This window comes from Arctopsyche grandis, chromosome 10, assembly GCF_051622035.1.
Source record: "Arctopsyche grandis isolate Sample6627 chromosome 10, ASM5162203v2, whole genome shotgun sequence".
In the NCBI taxonomy this organism is placed as follows: Eukaryota; Metazoa; Arthropoda; class Insecta; order Trichoptera; family Hydropsychidae; genus Arctopsyche; species Arctopsyche grandis.
In genome coordinates, this window is record NC_135364.1 from 9,552,225 (window position 1) to 9,578,894 (window position 26,670).

At 32.6% G+C, this 26,670-nt stretch overlaps 2 protein-coding genes across 2 annotated transcripts in view; one reads left to right on the forward strand and one right to left on the reverse strand.

Moving 5' to 3' along the window:
- The window catches only part of LOC143917831 (uridine phosphorylase 1-like), a 348,253-nt gene extending 344,571 nt beyond the window's left edge, over positions 1–3,682 (forward strand). Inside the window, exons 8-9 of the mRNA XM_077439428.1 lie at positions 1,687–1,880; positions 2,431–3,682. Of these exons, the coding sequence (XP_077295554.1) occupies positions 1,687–1,880; positions 2,431–2,547 (311 nt within the window). The 3' untranslated portion in view covers positions 2,548–3,682. The remainder of the gene's footprint in view (positions 1–1,686; positions 1,881–2,430) is intronic.
- Positions 3,683–4,839: 1,157 nt separating this feature from the next.
- Positions 4,840–26,670, reverse strand: part of Mctp (multiple C2 domain and transmembrane region protein) — a 76,698-nt gene continuing 54,867 nt past the window's right edge. The window contains exons 6-20 of the mRNA XM_077439425.1: positions 25,006–25,114; positions 21,867–22,009; positions 21,593–21,793; positions 7,584–7,735; positions 7,350–7,508; positions 7,044–7,258; positions 6,784–6,952; positions 6,486–6,699; positions 6,257–6,402; positions 6,027–6,172; positions 5,870–5,949; positions 5,681–5,787; positions 5,493–5,602; positions 5,319–5,416; positions 4,840–5,244 (exon numbers count right to left, since the gene is read on the reverse strand). Of these exons, the coding sequence (XP_077295551.1) occupies positions 5,167–5,244; positions 5,319–5,416; positions 5,493–5,602; positions 5,681–5,787; positions 5,870–5,949; positions 6,027–6,172; positions 6,257–6,402; positions 6,486–6,699; positions 6,784–6,952; positions 7,044–7,258; positions 7,350–7,508; positions 7,584–7,735; positions 21,593–21,793; positions 21,867–22,009; positions 25,006–25,114 (2,127 nt within the window). The 3' untranslated portion in view covers positions 4,840–5,166. The remainder of the gene's footprint in view (positions 5,245–5,318; positions 5,417–5,492; positions 5,603–5,680; positions 5,788–5,869; positions 5,950–6,026; positions 6,173–6,256; positions 6,403–6,485; positions 6,700–6,783; positions 6,953–7,043; positions 7,259–7,349; positions 7,509–7,583; positions 7,736–21,592; positions 21,794–21,866; positions 22,010–25,005; positions 25,115–26,670) is intronic.

Sequence of the window (26,670 nt, forward strand, 5' to 3'; positions counted from 1 at the left end):
CCTACAGCCAGTTTCAATAAATATGTAAGAAACAACTACAAATACAAAACAACTACAAATACAAATACAAATACAACTACAAATACAAAACATATATATATTTTTAATATCAATGCATTCTCTTATCAGATTATTTATCAGTTCATTAGACTGACTCAATGCTGGTTAAGTGTGTCAATGTCAACATATGTATGTTATAGTGGTGTCACCCCAATTATGGAACAATGGGTTTCCAATTTTTTTTTCGATAAAATTCAATAATATTTGTATATATGTATATATTTATTTTTTCGTCCAAGGATTTGTATAATTTTTGACAAAAATTATATGAATTTTTAGATTAAATAATGGGTTTCCGGAAACTTTTGATTTTTAACAACGGGTTTCCGGAAACCCATGGAAACCATTAGGGTGACACCACTGTCAGTATGTACTATATTATGACGTAATGTAGATGCATATATGCAGTTGCAGTCAACTGTGTTTTGCGTTCTAATTAATATCGGAATACAGATATATGAGGACACATTGTGACATTGCTTTGAATCATTTTCTATTGGCCACATCCTGTCAAAGTCCTTTTGAATTTGTATTATATGTATTTGCAAATAGAAACGAAGATTCATTTACTATGAGTATGGTGACCATATTTTTTTGGAGAAAATAAAGAATCAGTTACAATATTGAATATTTAAACAATAGTATTTATTACACATTATTGAAATTTAAACGACATTTACCACTCGAATTGCTCTTTTAAGATAAAAAAAATTGAGATACAAAACCAATCCATATAAACATGGTAAAGTAAAAAAATAGCGAAATAAACTCATTATACCACGGAAACAAAATGTTTTTAAAAAAGTATATTTTTGACTTTTAAAATTCGCTAAATAATCATTCATAAGTATTGAAAAATCAAAATCAATAGGAAAAACATCCGACTATTGATCACAATACTCACGTTTGGCATAAAAATACTAGATTTTGAGTTAAAGACTGTAACATCCAAAACACTAAAAATTGTGCATTTTTTCATAAATAAAAAGAAACCAATAAAAATCATTGTCATATTCAGTGGCGGCTCGTCCATATGGGTTGCGGGCTGCAGTACTCCCAGTGCAGTACAAATGCATGCTATTTTTGTCATCCACATTGGCTGCGGGGCTGCAGACCTCCCAGTATAATACATATGCATGCTATTTTTGTTTTCATTCCATCATCGGTTTGGTTAACTCTGCTGGTCATAACTACTGGTCATATTTGAATTAAGATGGAACAAACTTAGTGAAGATTGATGTCTTCGCTCTGGTAATTTTTGTTTTTGTTGATCAATGTAATCAATGAAATTCAATTGATTGAATCTTTAAATATTTCAGCGTTATTATTTTTAGCGTAAGTCGATATTGCAAAATAAAGGAAAAAAGGGTAAATTTTGAAAATAAATAAATCTAAAGGACAGGGCAGTGAAATAAACGACTACGGTGACCATACGTCCTTTTAAATAAAGGACGTATGGTCACCGTAACTGTGGGTGTTCTTGGCATTAATAAATTGAGCATTTTTACTTAATAAATTTCAAAGATAATTTCAAACTACTCTTTTTTGTATTTCAACATGTGTATAAATGTAATTGAATGGTATCGCATTAAAATAGTAAAATATTTTGAAAATATGTCACTTCAGGTCAAGGGCGAACGGATGGTCCATTCTGTGAGTACACGGAGGAAGATAAATTTGAGTTCTTAAAAAAATTACAAAGTCATGGTATCAAAAATATTGAAATGGAAGTGACTTGTTTTTCTGCTCTTACATACAAGGCTGGAATCAAAGCGGCTGATGTGTGTGTGACACTTTTGGACAGACTGAAGGGGGATCAAGTGCGTATTTTGTTTTAAGTTTATCATAAAAATAAATATAAAATATGAGCAAGAGCCAGAGAAATGTTATATTAATAGAAGTGGCTTTAGGCGTCATATTGTTGTCAAGTGATGATTGTCCACAGACAATCCTAAATAATTTTAGCATCAGTCGTATTTGACGTTTGTTTCTCGACGTATGTCCGATAAAAACTTCTCAGTTTGTTTATATTACTCGCAAGATGGGCAAGCATCGGTAAAAATTGCACAATGCATTCAAAAACACACAATAAACAACATGACCCTGTCACCAACAAGTGTATTAAATTGAATATGATCAAACTTTGTGACAGGAGAATAATCAACGATTTATTATGTCTGTTTGGTGTACTCGGCGGAGTTATGGACTGTAGTGAATTAGTACATTTTTATAAGTAAATTGATCCGATTGTATTCCGTACGTTTATAGAGACGTACCGCGTAATATTCTATTATTATTACATTTCTCTGTCAAGAGCTGTCAAATATTTAAATGTATACTTTTGTAAAATTTGGATCAATTTATTTTCAGGTAACAATGCCGAAAAATTTAAAACATTCTCTAGAAATAAGGCCAATTATAATTGTCACAAGATATATTCAAAAGTATTTGAAAAAACACGGAAAACTCCCATTTGGAAAATGCTGAAATCCACACGTATTTACTTTCCGGATGAATAACATTGGTGCTATTATGAAATGCAATGTTTCAGTTGAAATAAGTAAAATGTGTTTATTTTATTTGGATAGTTGACGCAAATTAAAATATAATAGGAAGTAATTTTTTTTATTTAATGCATACGACAATAAAATAATTTTAAAGATTAATAACAAATGAGCACCATATATGTATAACAACAATATTTTCCTATTTAATAATAACAAAACGTTCCATTTCTGTCGTTTTTTCTCAATTATGTTACTTTAAAAATTCACAATACAGTACACATAGAATTGTAAAATTGGAAGAGATAATAATTATAGTAATGAAGGTAACAGTGCATATTAATATAAAAATCTTTAAAAATATTGTTATCAAAATGTTCATGACATGAATTTTTCGTATCTTTACGTTATACTATTTTATACTTATTATTTTTCTTTAATATGAAGAGGATAAAATCAAGCATATGTTTGGATAATAACATGCTCACAACTATGTATAATATGTATGTAGATAAAACTTTCAACTCCGTTAAAACAAATAATAGTGAATATTATGTTAAACAACACGCATCTGCTGTGTAGCGACTCGATGAGTCAAAATATCATCTATGATTTAAAAAAACTAGTTTATGTCCAAATATTCATACATATGTACATATATATTAAACAATTGTGCTACATATCCATAGGATCTACACAAAGATATGTATGTTTAAGAAGATATTAAATAGTGTGAGCATGATTAAACATATTAATCAATCAAGGCTGGCACGCTCTTAATCAAATGCATTTGAAGTTCAAGTCTGCAAAAATATTTTTAAAGTTGCATAAGATAAAGAATTAAGATTGTTTTAAACTTACAGGGTTGAAAAGTACCATGTGCTGAAAATTTTACTTGAAAATGGTTATTACACGTTTTTTTTAAATGCCAAAACTTAAATTGTTGTTGATAAAATTATAATATAACAAAAATTGATACGAAAGTGTATTTTTAAAATGTATTTATTGATAAAACTACGATAATAATCTAAGCAATTGACTAAAAAATTGGTGTTAATTTCTCACTTTCAGATTGGATAATCACTTATATATTACTTATAGAAAAGTCTTTAATAGATAACAAAATAAACTAAAAATCATTAAAATGATAATTTGTATTACAGCAAAATTTGGGTCACACGGAACTTTTCAACTCAACATTTTTTAAATAATTCAAAAATTTTAAGAGAATTGAAATAGCTTATTTTAATCCAAGGCCAATAAACAAAGTTTTACTGAAGTGTAAAAATATAGAATACGATATTTGAAGTAAATGTATGATAAATTTTAAATTAATGGTATAATTGAATATATTAAATATATATTTAAGTATTCTTAAAAACTTCAAGTTTGAATAAGTAAAGAAATAACTATCTATTCGTAATAAGTACAATAAAAAAATTGAAAATATAGTAAATTTATTTTCAGAATTAGTTTAATAATATTGAAATTAATAATTTTGCTATGTAAAAATTATGATATACATGGTCAATTAATATATTTTTGATATAAAAACTGCTTCTACATATATTAAATGATGTATGTATTAACTTAATTAAATTTATGCACTATAAAAGAAACCAACCATTTATATAATTTTTCAATTGATTTATTTTTCCAGGGAACTATTCTTTTTAGCAAAATGTTTGCCTTTTATTTAATTTCATTTCAGTACTATTCTTGGCTCTGTTTGTAAGTACAGCTAAATTCAATATAATTGAAAGTATTAAAAAAAAAACCATAAAAATATAAATAATTTTCACAGCCTTCAACTTTTAGTTTTTATCGTAAACATAATCATTAATTATATATAATAATATGTATAATGTTAAAAAAATACAATTAATGGAAATATACACAAATAAAAGTAAAAATAAAAACACCTAATTGACTATTCATTGACTCAAATAACATAATAAGTATTTATATTAAAATAGATTTTTAAAATCATAGATATTTTTATTAAAAATACAATTGGATTATATCAATAAAATATAATTCAATAGGTTGATAAAGCTTGTTAAAAAGTAATTGATTGTGTGCACCTAAATAACGAAAGCCAATGTCGAATATGTTTTTATTCTATACGACTGGTTAATTTTCAAAATGGTATACCATGCTTTGAAAATCGACAAGTTTCATACATGTAAACAGTTATTATACATATATTCGAGTATGTACATATTTCCAAAAGGTAAACGGGGAATTTAGAAAATGACGAACGTTTCTCCATATTAACATTAAAATTTAACAATATTTATTTATTTTTCTTACATACATACATAGAGAATACACTTTTAAAATTTCAAAACTTCAATACCATTTCGTGCATATAGCTTTCATTATTTAGTATCAAATCACATGGAATTAAAATAAATTTGCAAAAAGCTAGAAACATTTTATGTAAAAATCGTAATTCTCAAAATACACTACTGTCTTTGAATTTTTCTTGAAGTTGTCTCATTTTTAACTTAAATGTTAAGTTTTTCTTTGAAACATTAGATTTGGTCTTCTTCAATCTATCACTTAATTGAGCCTTTAGCGAGGCTCTATACAGATCAGGTTATGATGCTTTATGCTTTTTTCTGGCATCGCGTCTAGCTTCTGTTGTCGGATGTGTTTTTAACTCTCGGAAATCAAGCTGAAACAAAATCAATACATCAACTATATTTATGAAAAAGACTCTTTTGAAACGATATTCAGTTAAATGCATACCAATTCTTCATCGTCAGGTATTCTCGATAGTAAATCTAAAACCTCATTGTTTGGAATTGTATGGGGTCTTAATATTTTTCTAGCAAATTTATTTATACCTAAAATAAAATCAACACTAAAGATGTATAGCATTTTGTATTTTTATTGATTATACATTTCCGAAAGTAAACTTACCCCAAAGCATTAATAGATATCTTACAGGTATGAGGAAGAGAACAAAACTAGCTAATATTAGAAGTATAACAGCTATCCAACTCAAATATGGAACAGTAAAATTGAATAAACTGAAACGAAAACACATTCAAAATAAATTTTATATTATAAATTTATGAACAAAATTAAAAAAACATTAAATTATATACTTTTTAACTTCTTCTCCAAGTGATGCCATATATCCAATAGAATTTTGCACACTTTGTGTTACTTCTTGAATAGCTTGCAGCCTTTCTTTTAATGATTTCTTTTCTTCCTAAAAAATATCAAAAAAATACAAAATTTGAAAAAACATTTAATTTATCCTTTTGTTAAAGTTTAACGCAATTAATTTTTACTTTGTCTTGCTCGGGATCATCTTCATCTTCTTCTGCTAATAGCTCTTCATCGTCAATCGGCTGTTGAAGATAACTTCCACCTTTAAATACACGACATTCATTAACATTTATGTGCTTGTTTGGGCAATTTAAAATCACCATTAAAGTATCAAATTACCAGTGATCCAGAATATCAACCAGTTTCTTCCAAAAAGTAGCAGTAGTAAACAAGGTGCCATCCATGGTTCAAAATAATAGCATAATATAATCCAACCAACGAGAGCTACAAAAGATCTTAACCTGGATTCCCATTCAAAACATGCTCTAAAAATGAATAAAATTCATGAAAATATTGTTATATTAAACAATATAAATTGATGGTAGTTCGTCTAAATGTAAAAATCTCACTGTAAGATTTTTCCAATTTCTATGAACCACATAATGATTGATTTCAGTCTAATGACATTCCTGAGAAAAACTTGTCGTTTAAATTTTACTTCAGTCTGCATATATTTTTCCTCACGTGGATTTATAGCACGGACACACGCTTTGATCTGAATTACAATCACAACATACAACATTACATATTAGAGTTGCAAAATATTATACACGTTAGAAAATTTTAAATGTCACTCACTGGATTCCATATTACTGTCATTTCTAATAAGATTTGTGGACAGTTTCCTTTTGCTCTAGCTCTCATCTTTTTATCTTTCAATGAATACCAACGTTTGTCACCGTTTTTTATGTTCAAAAGTGGCAACGATAACTTTCCAAGGAATTCAACTTTGTGGTCATGATCTTCATCATAGACAGTGATTTCAAGGACTGATGTTATATCCTTTACATTGCTGAAAAAATATGAAACAGGTGATAAACAAACTCATAATAAATATACATTTCAAAGTTTTATTGTATTTACAAAAGCAATTTACAATGTAAATATTTTCATCCAGTTTGGTGCTAATGTTTTATATTCAGTGTGAGTTTGTAATCTTGCATTGATCAATTCTAGAACGCAAAAAGGGTCTGATTTTCCTCCCAAATCTGCTGCAGCAAGACCTTTAGCTCCAAATACTTTTACACAAAGCCAACCCACTCCACCTGATCCAGCTTCATTCCATAAACCTAAACGATGCCAAGCCTGTAATAAAAAATAGAATCATAAGTAAATATATATTCAATTATAGTATACCACATTCAAATAAAGCAACAATGCTTACATATTTGTTCTCAAGAATACTTCTTTCTTTAGGATTGTCTTGATAATTTGTAAGGTCGGTTATCGTCTCTGATGACGTTGTCCCACTAATTGTTAATAATAAAAACACTTGACCGTTTCCATCTTCTAAGTTTTTCCAAATGTTATGAGTTTTTTCTCGTTCTAGTAACGACAAATCAATAACACACCTGAGGAATGTAAATCAACATACATATGTAATGAGAATATATTATACATTTGAAATAATAGCAATACTATTTAAAAAAAAAACATATATACCTTCCTAAGAAGTCATCTTTGGATTGCTTATCTCTATCCCATACTGTTAATTCTAGTAATTGTTCTTGATCATCATACAAATGCAAATCAAACTGTTCTAACCAACACGGATTAAGCGAACGCCATATTACTTTACTCTTATATTTTTCATTTCCTAATCTGAATTTCAATGGTTATTTTCAAATAGAAGAAAAATATAAAATACATAACATATTATTAAACTTATTGCATTACCTGAACTTTACGTAGGGGTCACTTGAACCAGTATCTTGATCCATAGCGGTAAGTCCCTTTGCTTCTACAAGAACTATTGTCACTACTGAACTCCATATTTGACATTTTAACCTTTTATTGATATCACAAAGGCGAGTGCTACGTTGAAAATACTGAAAAGAATCATTAGAATTCAAAATCCTCATTTATACATATATTATATATTGAAAATGATCGATTATATTATGATTAAAAAAAATCTTTAGCAAATTTGTGTACATTTATTACCCTGTGAACTTTGTCTCCCTTTTCTTTTAATTTTGGAAAATGTTGACCAAATTTTTCAAACACTATATCATACGAATGGACAATTTTGTGATCTGATTTGGCTGAATGTAATGAAACATCGACATCCATAGGACAATTTGATCTATCCGAAGAAATACATCATTTTCAGAATCATTTAAAAATTCAAGATTTACTCATACATATTTGTTATACCACAACAAACCTTGCACTGAAATCTGAAATATTTGATACGTCACTTTCACTCAGCTCATCATCTTCTAAAGTTTTTGACTCAAACGTATGGTTATCGGTATTGTTAGATAACAAATCAGTAGATATGCTAGACAGAGGTGCGTTTTCATTGTTATAATCAGCGGTGAGGATAATTGGAATATCTCTGGTGAAGACATCAGTCTCGAGTAAACTCATAGCACTCGCCGATAGATTTTTAGACACGAAATCATTCTCTGTGCTTTTATGAAAGTGTTTTTTGTTAAGAAAATGCTTCACGAAAGCTTTCGAACTGGATTTAATCTTGCGAAACGAGTCGATGGGCGATCCCGGTACTTTCAAATTGTCCAATGAAGTACTCCGTTGAGGTACGAGTGTATTCAACTCTTTGTGCATCGAGCCATTAGCGACGAAATCGTTCGTGCTGTCACATAGATACAAATGGGACCTGCTTTTCTCATGATTTTTGAATCCATGTTGAACGGTGTCTTGAAGATCTTCGCACAAGTACTCAACTCTGGTCTGAATTTTGTCGTGGATCTTCGTCAATTGATTTTTTATGCGATTCAATCTCTTCTCACATTCCGTCATTGTAACTGTGATTTATTACACTTACTATTTTATATCATAGCAACAAAGTTTCAAGAACTGTTTATTATTAATCAAAGTTTAAATAATCATTTGATGATTATTATATTAAAATATCACGTCTGAAATTTATTATCATATTTAATTCAACAAGTATTGATATTATTACATGCAAATAATTTTTGACATATTGAAAATTGTCAACGCTGTGAGTTTCAGTGCATGTCTATAAATACGTACATTTATGTTATGACCTTAAGTTTTTTTCGTCGCATCTATTTATAATATTATATGACATTTGACGTAATTTGTTTGATACGAATCAATTTTCTGATAATTGATGAAAAACTTTTCTGTTATCTAGGTGTATATATTTATATATTAAACTAGTGTTGTGCCCGTTGATTACAATGGGTGACTTAGGGAACGAATAGATACACGAATTAAAATAAATTTGTCATATAAACCGCTTAAACATGGCTAATCTAATAGCAAACATTTTATTTAATTTATTCCAATAGTTTTATTTTATTTAAATTTATTTGAATATTCATTTGTTTTTTTTTTATTAAATTTAACGTCACGGATTCTCCCACCCAAACCTTACATACAAAGTCTCTTTCGAAATTACATATATATTAAGATACATATATAAATACAGTGAAAGGTAATTTATAGGCGCGCGCGCGTATTAATGCGTAATGTTCACCCGTTCGAAATGATGAATGAATGTGTGTGTGTGTGTGTTGTGTGTGTGTGTGTGTGTATGTGTCACCCGTCGCTCGGCCTGACGCTTCACACCCCCCACTCCCCGCTACCACGCTTCCCAGAGTCTTCTCGACCACTTCACTCTGATTGGCTCAGAGAAATGCAATAATATTAATAGAAGTGGCTTTAGGTGTTCTTTTGTTGTCGAGTGACATTCTGTCCACGGACAGATCTAAATAATTTTAGCATCAGTCGTATTTGACGCTTGGTGGTCGACGTATGTCCGATAAAAACTTCTCTGTTTGTTTATATTACTCGCAAGATGGGCAAGCATCGGTAAAAGTTGCAAAATACATTCAAAAACACACAATAAACAACATAGGATACATTTTTATAAGTAAATTGATCCGATTGTATTCCGTGCGATGTAGCGTATTTATAGAGACGTACCGCGTAAAATTGACAACAATTATTTATTCGTAAGGGCCCCTCTATTCTTATTACTAGAGGTAGGATAGTCACAGTGCCATCCATTGTTCGGCAAACCTTTAACAATGCATTTACAACCTTTGAACAATACACGGCCCCCTCAGGCTGCGGTGACTACTTATTACATCTCTCTGAATTGGCTATGTGTTGACGGTCTGGCACAAACACACATACCCACACACATCGCGTTCGTTTTTATATTATTAAATAGAATAATAGCATAAGATGCCTACTGTTATTGGAACAAAAAACTTTGTTGAAATAAGATAATCTAAAAATCTTGTTTTGGCATCAGTTCATACGAATGGCTAAAGAGAGCGACATTTGGACGTTTCGATACACTTGTAAAAAAAGAGGAAATATTTCAATACTTGCCAAATCCAAAACATCTGCCAAAATAAGATATCAAGGGGGAAATTCAATAAACAATTTTGAATTTCATTAAAAACATTGAAAAAATTCAACATCACAGACAAGACTTGGATCAAAATCAACGCTTTTGATCAGTTTTAATTTGCTAATACATTTCAATCGATCGACTTGACACATCTATTACAATTAAAATAGCGCTGAGTAACTTATACATGGGAGCAGTATTGTAAAGCAAGTTGTTCATTTACAAGGTTACAATTATGTATGTACTGTCTAGTAGAAACTTGTTGTAACAATGACATACAATAAATGCGTACAATAAATCCACCGATCTTGATAAGATCAAGCTTTCGCTCATTTATGTAACTTTATTTTATTGCTAAATCTGGCGTGTACGCACTTGACATTTGAAGTAAACGGATGATATATTTAGTAAACATTTCAAGTGAAAATTAACAGACCATTTCGTCTAGCGCTTATACTGCTCATAACCATCATAATTACAAATATGCGAATGGAGTAAACAACATTAAAAGCAAATTGCTTCATAAAAAACAAATACGTACGGGTAAAAGACTTCGGAATATGATATTTGGAGACAAATGTAATAGAAAAAACAATGTAGAACTTTTTATAGGGGGCGGCAAATTGAATTATTGATTAATTTCCATTTTGTTGTCCCGAAAGAAAGTAAACAAATTTTTATTAAAGAAATGCGATATGGCGCCAATATGACTACACATGTAGAAGCGAACTTGTTTACCCTACCAATAAAACAAACAGTGATGTTTGCATCGGAAAAACGTGAGTCATTTACGGGAAAACTTTCACTTTTAATTGAATAATTGTGCGGGAAAATGATAGCGTGTTTCATATTGATCTAATGTGTGTTCATTGTAATCAAATAACAAAACGAAATAAACGTGACATGTAAAAAAATTACATATACAGTTCGTCAAGGCTGCATCAATTTGTTGCATGGTATATTGTATGTACGTAAGCGGTCACGGTAAAGGTAGCGTTTTTTTAGATCATTTTTGAACTATAATGACACCCAAAACCTTGAATGCGAACACAATTGAACTCGCTCACGTCACCCAAATCATTCTATTTTAATATAAATCGATGCGGTTATAGAATTTTTAAGTTCAAAACTAAAATTTATATGAAAACATTTCCAAGTTTAGTTAAAATGTGCAATGTGTTTCAAGCAGTGTTGATTAGGATATGACCGATGACTGTATGAGCGATTTGTTTTTTTTTTTTTTTGCACTTTTCTTCATTCTTCAAAGTCACTTTATATCATGATCGAATCGGTTGAACGTTATAAATATACATTTTATACATGGACAAGAGCACTCGGTATCCCAGACTGCGATTTTCAAGTCAGAAAAACAACTTGGATTGAATAATAAACGAAGCAGACGATGCCAAGCGACCGTCGAACGCGCGACTCCTCGCACTACTGACTCTGTTAATGGCCGAAGAGCACAACGGACGCTACATCACTTTTATACAAACACACATTATGTATATTCTGAAGATCGATTAATTTTTTGTAGATCCTTCCAGTAATGTATATACAGGTATTAATCTTCGGTATTTACGTGGGAAAAAATAGCACATTTCGACGAAACCGTTTGTTTTGTTTCATACGTATATATGTACGTTCACTGGTGGTAAATGATGCGTATCGTCTGTTTTTTAAAATACAAGGTAGTTCAATTTGGAATCGGAAATTTCGCCCAATATATTTTAGCGCATGTACATACATACATATGTGTGTTTTTGTTTTTATTATATTTGTTCTAAATTAACGTACATAGATAAGATCAATAGTTATTGCATGCTGAATAACATTTCATTAAATGAGCCGTTATATTTGTAAGTCGCATGACTTTTTTTCATTTCGAGAAATATCTATTATGTATATCCAGGGCCGACGAGAGGGGGGGGGGGGGTAATGTTACAGAGCCCGGACTACTCGAGGGGCTCCGTATCGGGACTTTCAACTGACCGATATTGATATTTTATATTGTTGTTATTTATTTTGTACTTGGTTATGTACAGTGTGGTTTTTTTTAATAGAACAGTGATGTGCGGTTGTTCTTGTGCGATATTCATGAACAACCGTCTCGTTCTCCGACGAAAGGGTCTCTTAGACTGTATTCGTTGGGGGGGGGGGGGGGGGGTGGTGGCCTCATGTTGAGGGCTTTAAGGGTCAAATTCCTTGACCTTTAAAGCGGGCTTAGAATACGCTTAGAATTATCTATATATACATATAAATGAATGTCTGTTTGTCTGTATGTCTCGTATAGGCTCCTAAATCACTCAGCCGATTACGATGGAACTTTCAGGATTTGTTGTATGCATGTCCGGGAAGCCTACTGTGAAAAAAAAACGGGAAAAACCTCTTAATAATAATATTCGTAATTACGATTTTGTCGACGCGAAAGTTTGAAGCACCATTGTGTAGTCAAGGAAATGTGTTATGGCTGATCCAATAAATCGGTTTCTTCTCCCTTAATTTAACATCTACGATTTGTTGAATCTTAAATTTTGAATATTTCTGGCCCGGAAGGCGCATTGGGGTTACCTGTTCGGCCTTCCTGGTATTGATTAAAAATAAATCTAGCAAAACTCTAAATATAATGATTTACATACGTTTGACAATATTTAAAAATATTGGTGGCCTGTAGTACGTTTATTCTGCTATTCCAAGATTCTGGATATATCGAATCAAAATAAGTGATAACAATTTGTGAATTATGCAATTCAAACGAAATAGTGTTTTTGGAACTGAAAATTGGACTTCAGTCACTTTCAAATATAACGGACATATGATAAAATAGTAGAAGTAGTTAATTATATATTTAGGGCAAATTATAGACATATCCGGTGGCAACGAAGAGGAAATAAAGAGGTGTATGAAATTAAGATGCATTTGGGCGAATGACGTTTTTTTTAAAATAAAAACGCCGTTTTTTTAAATAAAAAAATGGCGCTTTGTTTGCAGAAAAAAATCTTCGATCAGTGTGTTTTGCAAGTGATGACGTATGCATGTGAAACTTGGATATTGAACGTTAAAATGTTACACAAAGTTCAATCCATGTAAAGAAGTATGGAACGCAGTATATCAGGCATAATTATTAGAGATAGGAAACGGAATCCGTAAGTGAAAAGTATAAAATATTAGTTGATATAGTGCAGAGAGTGAAGAGATTGAAATGGCAAAGGGAGAGTCACGTATGTACTATGTAGAAGAATTGACAAAAGGTAGATAAAAATGCTGGTATCCAAGAGAATGTAAAAGAATTGACGAAAGGTGGACAAAAACAGAAACTACTGGAATGGTGTCCTAAAGAGTGTAAAATGGTGAAAATAAATCCGCAAAGAAGATGAGGGGATGAAATCAGAAAAAAATGTACGGGGATATATGGATGAGAGTTGCGCAAATGGCCTTCATCCAATAGTGGATGGTGAATAGCTGTGAATGATGATTTATTCTTATTTAATTTTTGTAGTATCTGTATGTATGTACATACATATGTATATTTATTTATTTAAATGGACGTTAAGGATTGCACTCTATTTTGGAATAAAATCTATTATTATTATATCTAAATAAATATTTAAAATATACATAAGGTTAATATTTATTTTAAACAGTTCAAACTTGGTAGTAGTAGTTTTTTGTTCCTAGACTTTTACACAAAACATTGCACCATACAAAAAAGACAAAGCAAAATTTCAGACACGAGTATAAGAGAAAGGTCAAAAGTCACTTTATGATATAATATTTAAATTGCTAATTATTTTATCATTTTGTAAATTACACAGCCGTGTCGAATAACATTGGGCATTGTTTTTATTATTGAACCACAATATGCACATAAAACGTATTACTTAAATGTAGTTTTAAAAAAATATTCGATCAGTTGCATCGAAATCGCAATTACAGCATGCACTTGTATTGAGAAAGTTTACGGAATGTGCACCAATGTTGCACCACTTTAATACAAAATAACGCAACAGTGTATAAGTAACCAGTTATATTCAGGCAACTGTTTTTACAGTTGGGTAAATTCGTTAGAATTTTTTAAAAAACAAGCTAAATAGAAGCGACTTGTCCTAGTTAGTGGCAATAAGAGGAAGAGGCAAAATTTTTACTCGTTGAACTGATCAAATTCAATCATTATTGAACGTCTTAGAAAAAATGTCGAATATTTTCAATCCAGAATCTGATATGAATATCTCAGAGGAAATTGCATTTGAACAATAAGGGCGAAATCACACAGGAAGAAACGCGGCACGTGATTTTTTTTAGACTTTTAAACATGTGAAAAAATGCATAGTACACACCCTCCCAAAATCACCCCCTGGAGTGTTTTCGGTAAAATTTTATACTTGCTTGACAGTGATCGATGTATCCCACATTTGAAGAAATGTAGGAGAACCCCCACAGTGGGGAGCCAAACACATGTCGTACCGTTCTTCCCTGTGTGATTTCGCCCTAAGTATACCTGTGTGTTTGTACACATTTGGTATCAATTACTGAGAGAGTTTGGCAAGCACTGGGGTCTCACTAATTTGTTTGTGCGATCTACAAATATGTATATATGTATACTACATACATACATATATGAGCAACTCTATTGTATAAGAAATCTACATGGAAATCGAATTCGATATTTTTATTCCACGCCGAGCTTAGATGAGATTATGTTTGACTCAACTTTAACCTATTGAAAGTTTTTCGCACCGTATGGTCTAAACTAAAACCAACTGTTAACAAAGTTTATACGTATCTATATATTGTATATGTATGTTGCATTTATGGGAAAATTCTCCATCAAACTTTGTTCATTAAAACCACATGTGATTATTTTAAATACTCGTATATTATACTGTTAAATAATTCCACCTCATATACTATTAACATAATTTTAATATATGATTTTGCATTAAACAAAACTTTATATGAAATATACTCACCTACAAGTCTACAACATTAACTATGAATTAAAACTTTATAACGAACGAATAAATTCGAGTGAACGAAATATACTTTCACACGAATAAATTCAAGTGAAATGAAAATACTAATGATGTACATTTTTTTTACTTATTTTAGCGATTTGACATATCATATATATAAAGACGGTAATCTGTGTGTGTGTGGGTGTGTGTGTGGGTGTGTGTGTGGGTGTGTGTGTGGGTGTGTGTGTGGGTGTGTGTGTGGGTGTGTGTGTGGGTGTGTGTGTGTGGGTGTGTGTGTGGGTGTGTGTGTGGGTGTGTGTGTGGGTGTGTGTGTGGGTGTGTGTGTGGGTGTGTGTGTGGGTGTGTGTGTGGGTGTGTGTGTGGGTGTGTGTGTGGGTGTGTGTGTGTGTCCTAACTCTCGCCGAACATGGGTGCCGGAGGCATCGGGGGCGCTGGGGGCGAAGCCCCCGGGGTGCCGAAAGCATTGGGGGCGCCGGAGGCGTCGGCGGCGCTGGGGGCGAAGCCCCCGGGGTGCCGAAGGCATCGGGGGCGCTGGGTGCGCTGCGGGCGCCGGAGGCGTCGGCGGCGCTGGGGCCGAAGGCCCCGGAGCGACGAAAGCGCCGGGGGCGAAGGCCCCGGGGTGCCGGAGGCGTCGGCGATACACAAAATGTAATTCGTAATTCGTAATCACTTCGTAATTTGTCATTCGTAATTCGTGCATCAATTTCTTTCCGAAACCAGTCGATTCAATATCTTTAACTTTATTTTTATTCGAGTTTCAATTCCTTTTCGAAACCACCCGTTGAAATCAACGGGTCTAACACTAGTATAATATATCGGTCTCCGTGACGAGCCAGAATGTTAAATTACAGAAAACGCAAATATCGGAAGGCAATCAATCAATCGGAAGGAATCGAAAATCAAAAGATCTTAAGTCGAAAGATAAAAAAAAGGGTGCATGGTAAACGGTACATACTCACTTAATTTGCGCGAGAATTGTACAACAGGAACAAGAGGAACAGGCTTTTCCTCCCGTATTCTGCGCGCGCACATTAATACGGGAGGAAAAGCCTGTTCCTCTTGTTCCTGTTGTATCCTGCTCGCGAAAATTAAGTGAGTATGTACCGTTTACCATGCGCCCTTTTTTTGATCTTTCGACTTAAGATCTTTCGATTTTCGATCTTTGCCTTCCAATATTTGTGTTTTCTGTAATTTAACATTCTGGCTCGTCACGTAGACCCATAATATATATGTATATGTATGTCACAGTGAAATTATAATTTCACTGACGTTTCAGTAAAATCATAACCAGTTACATTTTCACTGCCCCCTATCAGTGAAATTGTAATTTTTGACAGTCGGATGATAGTGCGTCGCCGATACGAATTGCGCCACCATGTCCCACGCTCTCCATTCCCACTCCTATGCCGAACTCGTGCTCACACGTCCTCCCCACAACCCCACTCCTGTCCATTCCCACTCTCCTCATGGTCCACTATCTGTTTCGGTTTGGCTTTTTTTGATGCCGTATGTGTGGAACACTTATTTATTTAAGGTTAGGTTAGGTTAGGTTAAGTTAGAAGAATTGCAAGCAGATTTCAAACGTAGGTTTGAATATTTGAAATCTACATTTGCTTATTGATGATGTCTTTTAAATTTCTGAAATAATGCTTGTTGAAAAAGCGGAGTTATTAGAGATGTACATATGAGGATCAGGCATTGCAAATGCAGTTCAAATCTACTTCTATAATTGAATTTTGGAAACTCGTGTCAGAATCAAAATATGTGTACTTAAATAAAACTGCTTGCCGTCTATTTTCTATTTTTGGTACAACATATACATATGTAGCTGTGAATCTTTGCACTCCACAATGAAGTTCGTAAAGTCGAAATATCGTTCACAGTTTACCAAGCAACATCTCACAGTATTACTGGGAACGGCTTTATTATTAAATTTTACGCCAAATTTCAAAGATTTGACGAAAGATCTTCGTTAAATGTGATAATTTTTTTTCTCTTATTTACCTATATTTTATTATATATACGACTTGTGTAGAAAATAATAATGAAATAAAATGAATTTAAATTTACGTATTTAATACTATGTACATAATTACGGTGTGGCACTTTATAATATATGAGAAACGTGAATGTGGGTCTCATTGACTTTATGCGTGCCCACCTCTGGTATATGTATGTGTATGTATGTATGTACTCAAAGAAGCTTTCGATCACTTTTATTTCCAAAATAATCACGGGAACATGGAAAAAATGACGATTTTCTGAAATTAACGCTTTATGGGAACATTCGAGCGAAACAGCAGCTTCAAAATCAATAGGTGAATATCAAGCATTTATTATTTTTTGAAATACTATTGAAATCGAAACTATTCTCGAAAAAGAGATATATGAAAAAATATACTTTTAAATAGATTGGTTGGAGGCAAAGTACATTGGTAAAAAAAATGTTTATAACCTTACTTAGATATGAAAAAAGTTTTCCATTAGGTTCAGCGATGAAAATCTAAAATTCGCGTTTTTCGTTCCGGCCTAATAATAGTACATGGTTCGATGATTATTGGTCACAAAGCGCTCGACCAAAAGTCACTAAAATCGCTTTAACGGAATATCTGGCAGCCGAAAAGTCCATCATACTAACGAGAACTCTAGTGTCAAATATTCCATATTCGCAATTTTCATGGCAAAATTGTCTTTTGGACGATCGTGATGTGACTAATAATCAAATTACCATAGTACATATGCACGTAGATAATTATGAAAACACATAAATCTTACTACAGTCATATTGGGATATTGGGATACAGTCATATAGAAATATTCCAAAAGTATTTGTATGTCGCCAAAATATGTACATATGTACATATGAATGACTATTTTAAGTCAATATATTTTATGTATTTTTCTCATTAGAACATAATGACATTACAGGTAAAATTTATTAATAAAGTCGTTCCCAGTAATACTGTGAGATGTTGCTGTGAACGATATTTCTACATTATGAACTTAATTGTGGAGTACAAAGATTCACAGCTACATATGTATTATATATGTTGTACCAACTACAAATAATAATAAGTTTCTTTAATTATAATACTCTAGTGGTGCTACCCGGCTTCGCTCGGTAAATTTTCATTTATTTTTTTATTAAATATATTTGAATCGAAAAAAAATAGTATTACTAAACGATCAAAAACGATTTTGACTAATCCAGCCAATCATAAACGACTTTGACGACATCAAATCGGTTTTATATATACAAAGAATACGTATGCATGTGGTTGTTTGTATTTTATTATAAGTTGTCAATCTTTGGGGAAATCTCAAGATACTCTAGCACTCGCGTTGGTTCCATTAAGCGAAACTTCGTCCGCACAGTCAACGATAAAACAATGTCTACTTAAAGCCATTCGCTTAGAAAGGAAACGGAACAAAGAAAGTGCTCTTATCTAATCTCTACTACACATCGATGCGGTGCTGTTATCCGGCATTTCGTAAGATTAACTTTTCACAGATTGCGGGATGTTGAATGCGGACGTGCCATTAAAAAGAAAAAATCACTTTTGTTACATTTTTTAAATCATAACACCATTATGAACGGTAACAGCTGTGTTGATGTGGCGAATTTGAACGAGAAAACTTAAATTTATCCATTATAAATTGTATTCTAGAACGTGTTGAGAATTTCCAGCCTTTCGGCAACGAAGAATGGGCACGTTCGCCGAAACGGCACTCGAGATGTGTATTTTAACGCGAAAGTTTAAAGTTTATCTTTGTATACATGATGTATGTATTTATGTATTTTATTTTGAGAAAATAATTAAATTCATCGCATTTGAATTACGATTTGCCTTGGTGCGATTAACCACAGTTTATCAGTCAGTATGTTAATCGTTGGCTTCCGTTCAAACAGCTGGTTAACACTTCTTGGATTTATGTATATATGTACATATGTATGTGCATATATACGTACAGTTGCTTGAAATTGCGATCGATAATAATAAATGTACGACATACTTGTATTGGAATCGCGCAATTCAGAATTATTGAAATATTGAATGGCAATGGCGGCTTGGCTTATCTTGACTGTCAATTTTATAGCGAAATTTTCGACAATGGATAAATCGTTCAGGAATTTTGGAGAAATATATATCTTCCATTTCTAAGGATCTACTTAACATTTATTCGCTATGAAATCCCGGATATTCCAAGTGGTTTATGAAATATTGCGATCAGCGGAATAATCAAACGATGTCTATTTATCTCGAATAAAAGCACTTCTCACTCACTAATTGAGATTTCATAAATGATAGATTTCATAGCTTAAATCTTATCAATGGTTAAATCAACACTAACGCTCTGAAATAATAATATATACTAGTGTTGTACCCGTTGATATTTCAACGAGTGGGTTCGGAAATTAATTAATACACGAACCACAGCCAAGGCTATGGCCACTAACAGATTCATTCAGCATGGACACTGGACAGCCTTTGTATGTATGTATGTACGTATGTATGTATCTTATGATAAAAGCTAATTTTAGTAAATTAATTAGGAATCCATTGGTTAATTTGATTTTGAAAAATACTCTTTTTACATAAAATGATAGGGTTGCGTGGTCGTATAGAGAGGCTTTTGAGATCGGATAGAAAGACGCAGTTGCAGTGGTAGTTAAATTTTGTTCACCCGTCAGCCTGCTAGCTCCGAATGATCCACGGTTCAAAGCCCCCAATATTTATACTCAAGCGTGTACTCGCAAGATAGATAGATCATTGGTCGATAGGTCGCGAGACCTTATTGGTTGTTTTATACGACGAGGTCTTTTTGGCGCGAACGCGAGATCAGATGATCGGCCCTAGTAAACGAGTATTAATGTACAGCATAATAGGAAAAAGAGCTCAAAAACCTATTAACAATTCTTATAAATGCTCATAACACATAATATTAATTAAATTTTTGGCGCGAACGCGAGATCAGATGATCGGCCCTAGTAAACCAGTATTAATGTTAATTTTTTAAATTAAAATGTTAATTTTTACACAAATTACCAATTTCATTTCATAGCGTGAAGTTCTTGAATAATTTTCAGTTCATATTCATGTTAATTTTTAATGATTTGTACAATATTTCAGACTCATTGCCCGTTGTGAGTAAAATTTAATTGTTCCAACTATTTTTTTCTTCATGTTTTGTAATAAAGTTTTATGTAAAATACTAGTCGGCAAATCTTCATTTGTTTTTTTATTAAATTTATTTGAATCGAATAAAAATATGTAACACTATTTAACGACCGACCAATCACAAACGTCTTTCACTAATCCAACTAATCAGAAACGACTTTGACGACAGCCAATCAGAAACGAATCGCAGACGCTGTTTCGGTTATATATATGTAGGTATATATAATATAAATAATAATAAAAAAAAATAGGTAAGTTTTAGAATTAGTCTAAATATTAGTACATTATATTTTGTTTATAAGTTAGATCATAAGTTATTGCCTAAGTACTTTGATGATTATATATGTATAATAAGGAATAGAGATAAACATAATTTTTATACTAGAAATAAGAACAAACTAGTTGTAAGTAGAGTAAGAAAAAAGAAAACAGCTGGGGGTGTGCTTATGTATAATGCCCTCCCTGAGTGCATCGGGTCTGCTAAGATCATGGATGCATTCTTGCGAGGTGCGAAGAGACACCTCTGTGAGGGACAGTACATATAGTTTTTATTTTGTTATTTTCTTCCTTTTGTTTTGTAAACCTGGTGTGACGCTTTGGGGCAACCTGTCAGGTCACACTGGTCATTTTATTTTTATTATCATTATAAATAATAAATTAAATAAATAAATAAAAAGTTAATTATAAATTTTAGTGTTAAGTAATTAAGATGTATTTTTAATTAGCTTGATAGCTAAGATAATAATTCAGATTGAATATAATATCGAATTACAGTCGGATTTATTCGAACGTTTACTAAACGTGAAATTTAATATAAACTTTTACGAGGTATTCTTGCAGATGAATTTCCGAAGAAAAATCCCAAGCGTATACGCTGGCAAGCAAACAGAAGAACGCATGAAAGTACGTTTTATTAGATTGCTTCATTATTTATTTTTGTGTAAATCAACCAACGTCTGAGAATATAACTCAGTGCCAAAACTTGATCAACATTCCAATCAAAAATCCCAACAAGTACACATCAATCACAGAGTAAATAGTCCACATATGTAGTTTGAACGTAAGTCATTGTCCCTAATGAAAGTATATACACGACAATGTACAGGTCAGAAGTTGACCCATCCTGCATTACGACAACTATTAAATGAAATGTCAACATACATTTGCACTCACTTGCTCTTTATCTTCTTGGGTTCTGGGCCACAGTGTTGCGTTGAGCACCACCTCTCCCAAGTCGTGCATGGTCGTTCCGGACTTGTTGGCATCTTGTAAACAAAGGACGAGATCTTGGGACCTGCCTAATTCTAATGCAGTCAAGTCTAAATAACACGATCCCATGAAGTCGTCTTGAAGTCCCCAATCGTAATCGAAGACCTGTGACAAAATTGAAAACGGTCAAACACTGCATAGACTTTTTATCGTTGAATGAATGATATTATGATAGTACTTTTATATGGACGGCTTGAAACGGATCTTCTATGGGCACTGTGAAGCTCTCGTCCCACACTGGATTTAGATCCCTGTAAATGGTTCTGGACTTGTAAAGCAGCCTCCCTCCAACTTTGAACTTGACATAAGGGTCGCTGGTGCCTGCCAACATACCTAACATTGCAACATACATTGCAACGTAGCACATAACGAGGCCATTAATAGTTAAATATCCACCTATTTCTTCAGCGCTATATCTTTTTATATATTTTTCGTTTAGAAATTTTGATTTCAATGAATTTGGATTCGATTGAAACGTGCAAACAAATTTTAATAATAAAAAGGCGGTGATTTTCATTCAAGTGAAAAAGTGTTATATATTAAAAAAATATTGTTTGAAAGTTTGTGATTGACGAACGTGATTCATTTTAATTAAAAAAACTAGGTAAATTTTTTCCTCTTTGTCAAACAAATTTCGACTTAAATGAACTGAAATACTTTTAAAACTTTGATGGATTGCGCTTTTGTGGATTTTTTTAATATTAATTTACTAAAATGTACATATAATATATAACATAGGGGCTCCCAACCAGTGGAGAATTCCCCCCAGGGAAGAATTTCAGACTTCCAGGGGGTGAATTGCTGAATTGCTTCGATTCTTATTCTTATTTTTTTCCTCGTAAAACTTATTATATTACAAGCTTTCACACTTTCTCATATATACTTTCAATCCACTAACAGATTAAATAATGTAAAATATTGGTGAAATGCGCAGCGCGACTATTGTTGTGTTTGGCTAAAAACCACAAAACATTATGAATGGTGAAGAAATTTATTTATTTATTTATTCAATCGATCATGCACACTCGTCTAACAGGCGAGTGTACTATACAGATTAAGAATTATTTATTAGTTATTTAACCCTTTGAATTCTGACCAAAGCCGATCAGCGTTTTGCCAACAAATCCATGAGCCTGAAAAACGCCGATAGGCGATGTATTTTTAGTATGCATAAAGTAAATAAGAATACTACACGCAGGTAGTATTCTTATTTAGAATACTACCTATGGCAGCATTGAAAAAAAAAAGCATTTAACATAGGTCGTGTAATCCGTGTTTATAGGTTATAATTTATAACCATAGCAGAATTTCCCGATGGAAATCTCTAACTGCTGAGTTTTTTTTAATTGTGGCTTGGCATTTAGATTGTGAGCATTACATTTTAATAACAATGAAGAAGGGAACTAGTTTCTGAAAAATACATTCATTGATAGGCTTAATTTGCGTATTTTATATTGTTGCAAGATATATTAGAGAGTCTAAACACACCTTTACAAAACTCGAAATCCTTGACGGTAGTTATCTAGGGTTTGTTTGAATTAGCTACAATTTTTATAACTGCTTTCTATTAGATTTCTAAAAAAATCTAGTTAGAAATGTTGGCGAAATTTTCAGCGTGGTGGTCTTTCAACAGAAAAGGCGTCAGCACTCAAAGGGTAAACCCATTTATTAAACACGACATCTATATATGGTCAAACGATTTACAGCGACAAAGATATCTATAGTCAAATTTTTGCAGCATTTTCCAATCAGCGGAAATCGAAATGCTGAATAATCCGAATTTCAATGTGTTTGTATCAAAGTTTCGTCAAATGATTCTACGAAACTAGCAAAGTTGAAGCAACATTTACTGAATCTTCCATCCACAACACGTCGACACGGAAGAATCTTTTTGAATATCAGGGGAATGTTCTAAAAAAAATGAAGCTAGATTTGGCAAAGGGTTTTCAAGAAACAAATATTATAGACTAAAGCTTCTTATGTTATAGCAAAAGAAGAAAAACGACATACAACTGGGGAAACTTTGATCAAACCCTGTGCTCTCAAAACGGTGGAAATTTTGTGTAGAAATGGAGAAATATGTTGGAGCGAAAAAGGTCGGGAGCCCCTAATATAGCGAAAGAGTTTTATTTTATGATCTAAAATAATTATGTATATTTTGAGGGATGACATGATGTTGATATAAAAAAAAATCAAACATGGCGCTGACACACCTTGAACCAAATTGAAATACATGTACACAATTAACGTAATTGAACTGACGAAAAAATCGATTTCAACGTAACAAGGTAAACGAATTTTATTTTATAAATATACATACATTTTATTATAATTTTTTTTATTTTTGAATGTTAGAATTGCGTCAAAATTAATGCTTGAATTTAGGTTGCGCATGTTTAAGTTTATGAAGTTTCAGCATAAAATTAAGGGTTAATTTGAAGCACTTTAATTAAGTTGATTAATGGATTCTAAACAGAAAATTTCGAATATATATTATTTAAATTTTTTTATTATGATAAATAATAAAAAATGTTGAAATATTTTCAGAAAAAAAAAACGGTGCGTAAGGTAAACGCAAATTTTGTTGTATTATTTTGATTAAGCTAATTGTTGTGGATTATCATTACAATACAATACAATTCCCTATATTATGTAAAGTTGACGGTTGTAAATTTCACTTGAACAATAGACCTCTTCACTTTCAGCTTTTCATGGAAAATTATCCGTGGTTTAACATTTTGTGCGGTATAAAGTGAACTTTAATATTAAAAAAAATTAAAAAAAAGCGAAAATTGTAACATATTCGTCCTCATACAATTAAACATGAATTAATTCAACCTTCTGCGAAATGATCGTATCGTGTTGTAAAATTATTGAAATATGTGCAAAAATATTAATTTATTCGAACGATAAATATGTGATATTAAACGTACGTACGTCGAAAACATACATACATAATTCGTTTAGCAAAGCGGTGATGGTTGGTACGTAAGCGCAATAACTATTCATCGAATAACTCAATACATATCGAAATGCGTATACATTAGTCGAGGAACAGTCGTAAAATATCATTCGGCAAAATATTGCAGGCGAACGTATACAATATATAATATAATAATATACAATAAATTGAACGCTTGTCGAATGAGTGGTATTGTGTGTTATATCGATCGCCGAAAATGTTGCGCACTACTGGTGGCTAATAATACATATATCTAAAAGATATATATGTATCGGTGTGTGATGGTTAGTGCCATAGGTTGATTGATGGTGAGGAGGGTCGTAGATCACGGCTCGACCAGAGGCCGGCCACTGACCGTTCTTGTCCATCGCTACCAGGTTCTGGCCCCTCTTCAGATGGATCCTCAGCTGGAAGAAGGAAAACTGGCGCAGCTGCTGTTCGCGCTTCAGCGCCTCATCCATAGTCTGTGGAGATGTAACATATTAGATTCGATCAGAATTGAAGTTACATATTTCTGAATTAAGACAATATACAAAAACCTAATTAAGAAATCACCAATTCTCTCCGTAAACTTTGATCATGAGTATAGCAAAGTGCCCAATCTACCATAGCGAGAGGGGGGCGAAAAGGAAAAAAACGATAACAGTGTGGACAAATGGGACAGTGTGGACAAATGGGACAGTATGAGCAAATGGGACAGTGTGGACGATAGGGGTCTACCTCAAGGGCCGGAATGTGAAATTACCGAAAACGCAAATATCGGAAGGCAAAGATCGAAAATCGAAAGATCTTAAGTCGAAAGACCGAAAAAAAGGGTGCATGGTAAACTCACTTAATTTGCACGAGAAGGATACAACAGGAACAAGAGGAACAGGCTTTTCCTCCCGTATTAATGTGCACGCTGTTATGTACCCCGCTTATCACTCTAGTTCCCACAATATCAAATGTACTTTTCACACGCTCATATACGTGAATAACAAAACTATAAAAATTCCTGTAATAGGATATTCAGATAACACAGGAATGTGCCCAGCCCATAAGATAATAAATCATTTATATAGATCGCCATTCGATCGCATTAGTCAGTCATCACCATCGACTCGAGAGAGACAGTCATCAACATCGACTCCGCAGTGACGGACAGTCATCATCATCGACTCTGAGAGTGACAGTCGTCATCATAAAGACTCCGAGAACGCGTCCGCAAATAACGGTCAACATAGCAGCAGAATAAAGTGAACGAAAGTTAAAGTTATAGTGAAATAGTTCTACGTGTCTCCTATTATAAAAGTCATCGTTCCATAATCTATCGTTTTTCGAATATATCTATAATATAAGATAAATGTAACATTTTAATAATAATAAAGAAACTTGGTTGGTTAACCAAGTAGTAAATAAAAATTAAATAAATATTATCCTGGAACGTGACAACGCGCAGAATACGGGAGGAAAAGCCCGTTCCTCTTGTTCCTGTTGTGTCCTGCTCGCGCAAATTAAGTGAGTATATACGTGAGTATGTACTGTTTACGATGCACCCTTTTTTATCTTTCGACTTAAGATCTTTCGATTTTTGATCTTTGCCTTCCGATATTTGCGTTTTCGGTAATTTCACATTCCGGCCCGTCACGGAGACCGGGACGATAGACGTCACCGTGAATGAAGATGCAGTATTTTCAAACGTGTCTATTATGATTATTTTTCACCATGGTAATGGCTGACGTAATTTTCACTTATATTGATGACCAAACCGAGCAAAGTGGTAAAGTTTGAAAACGATCGGATAAGAACCCAAACTTCGTCAGACGACAAAATCGTTTGGGAGCTTAGAAGATGTTAGTAATAAATAAGAGATATAAAAAATTACCACTAACACGAAAACCATGTGAACTGTATAAGAGGTATGTAAAAAGGATCCAACCAATACGAGTAACATTCTTACAACTTTCTGTACGGTTTCAAATGATATTGAGAATAGTACAATATTGCAGTTGTTGGCTTTCATTTTATCCATATTTATTTA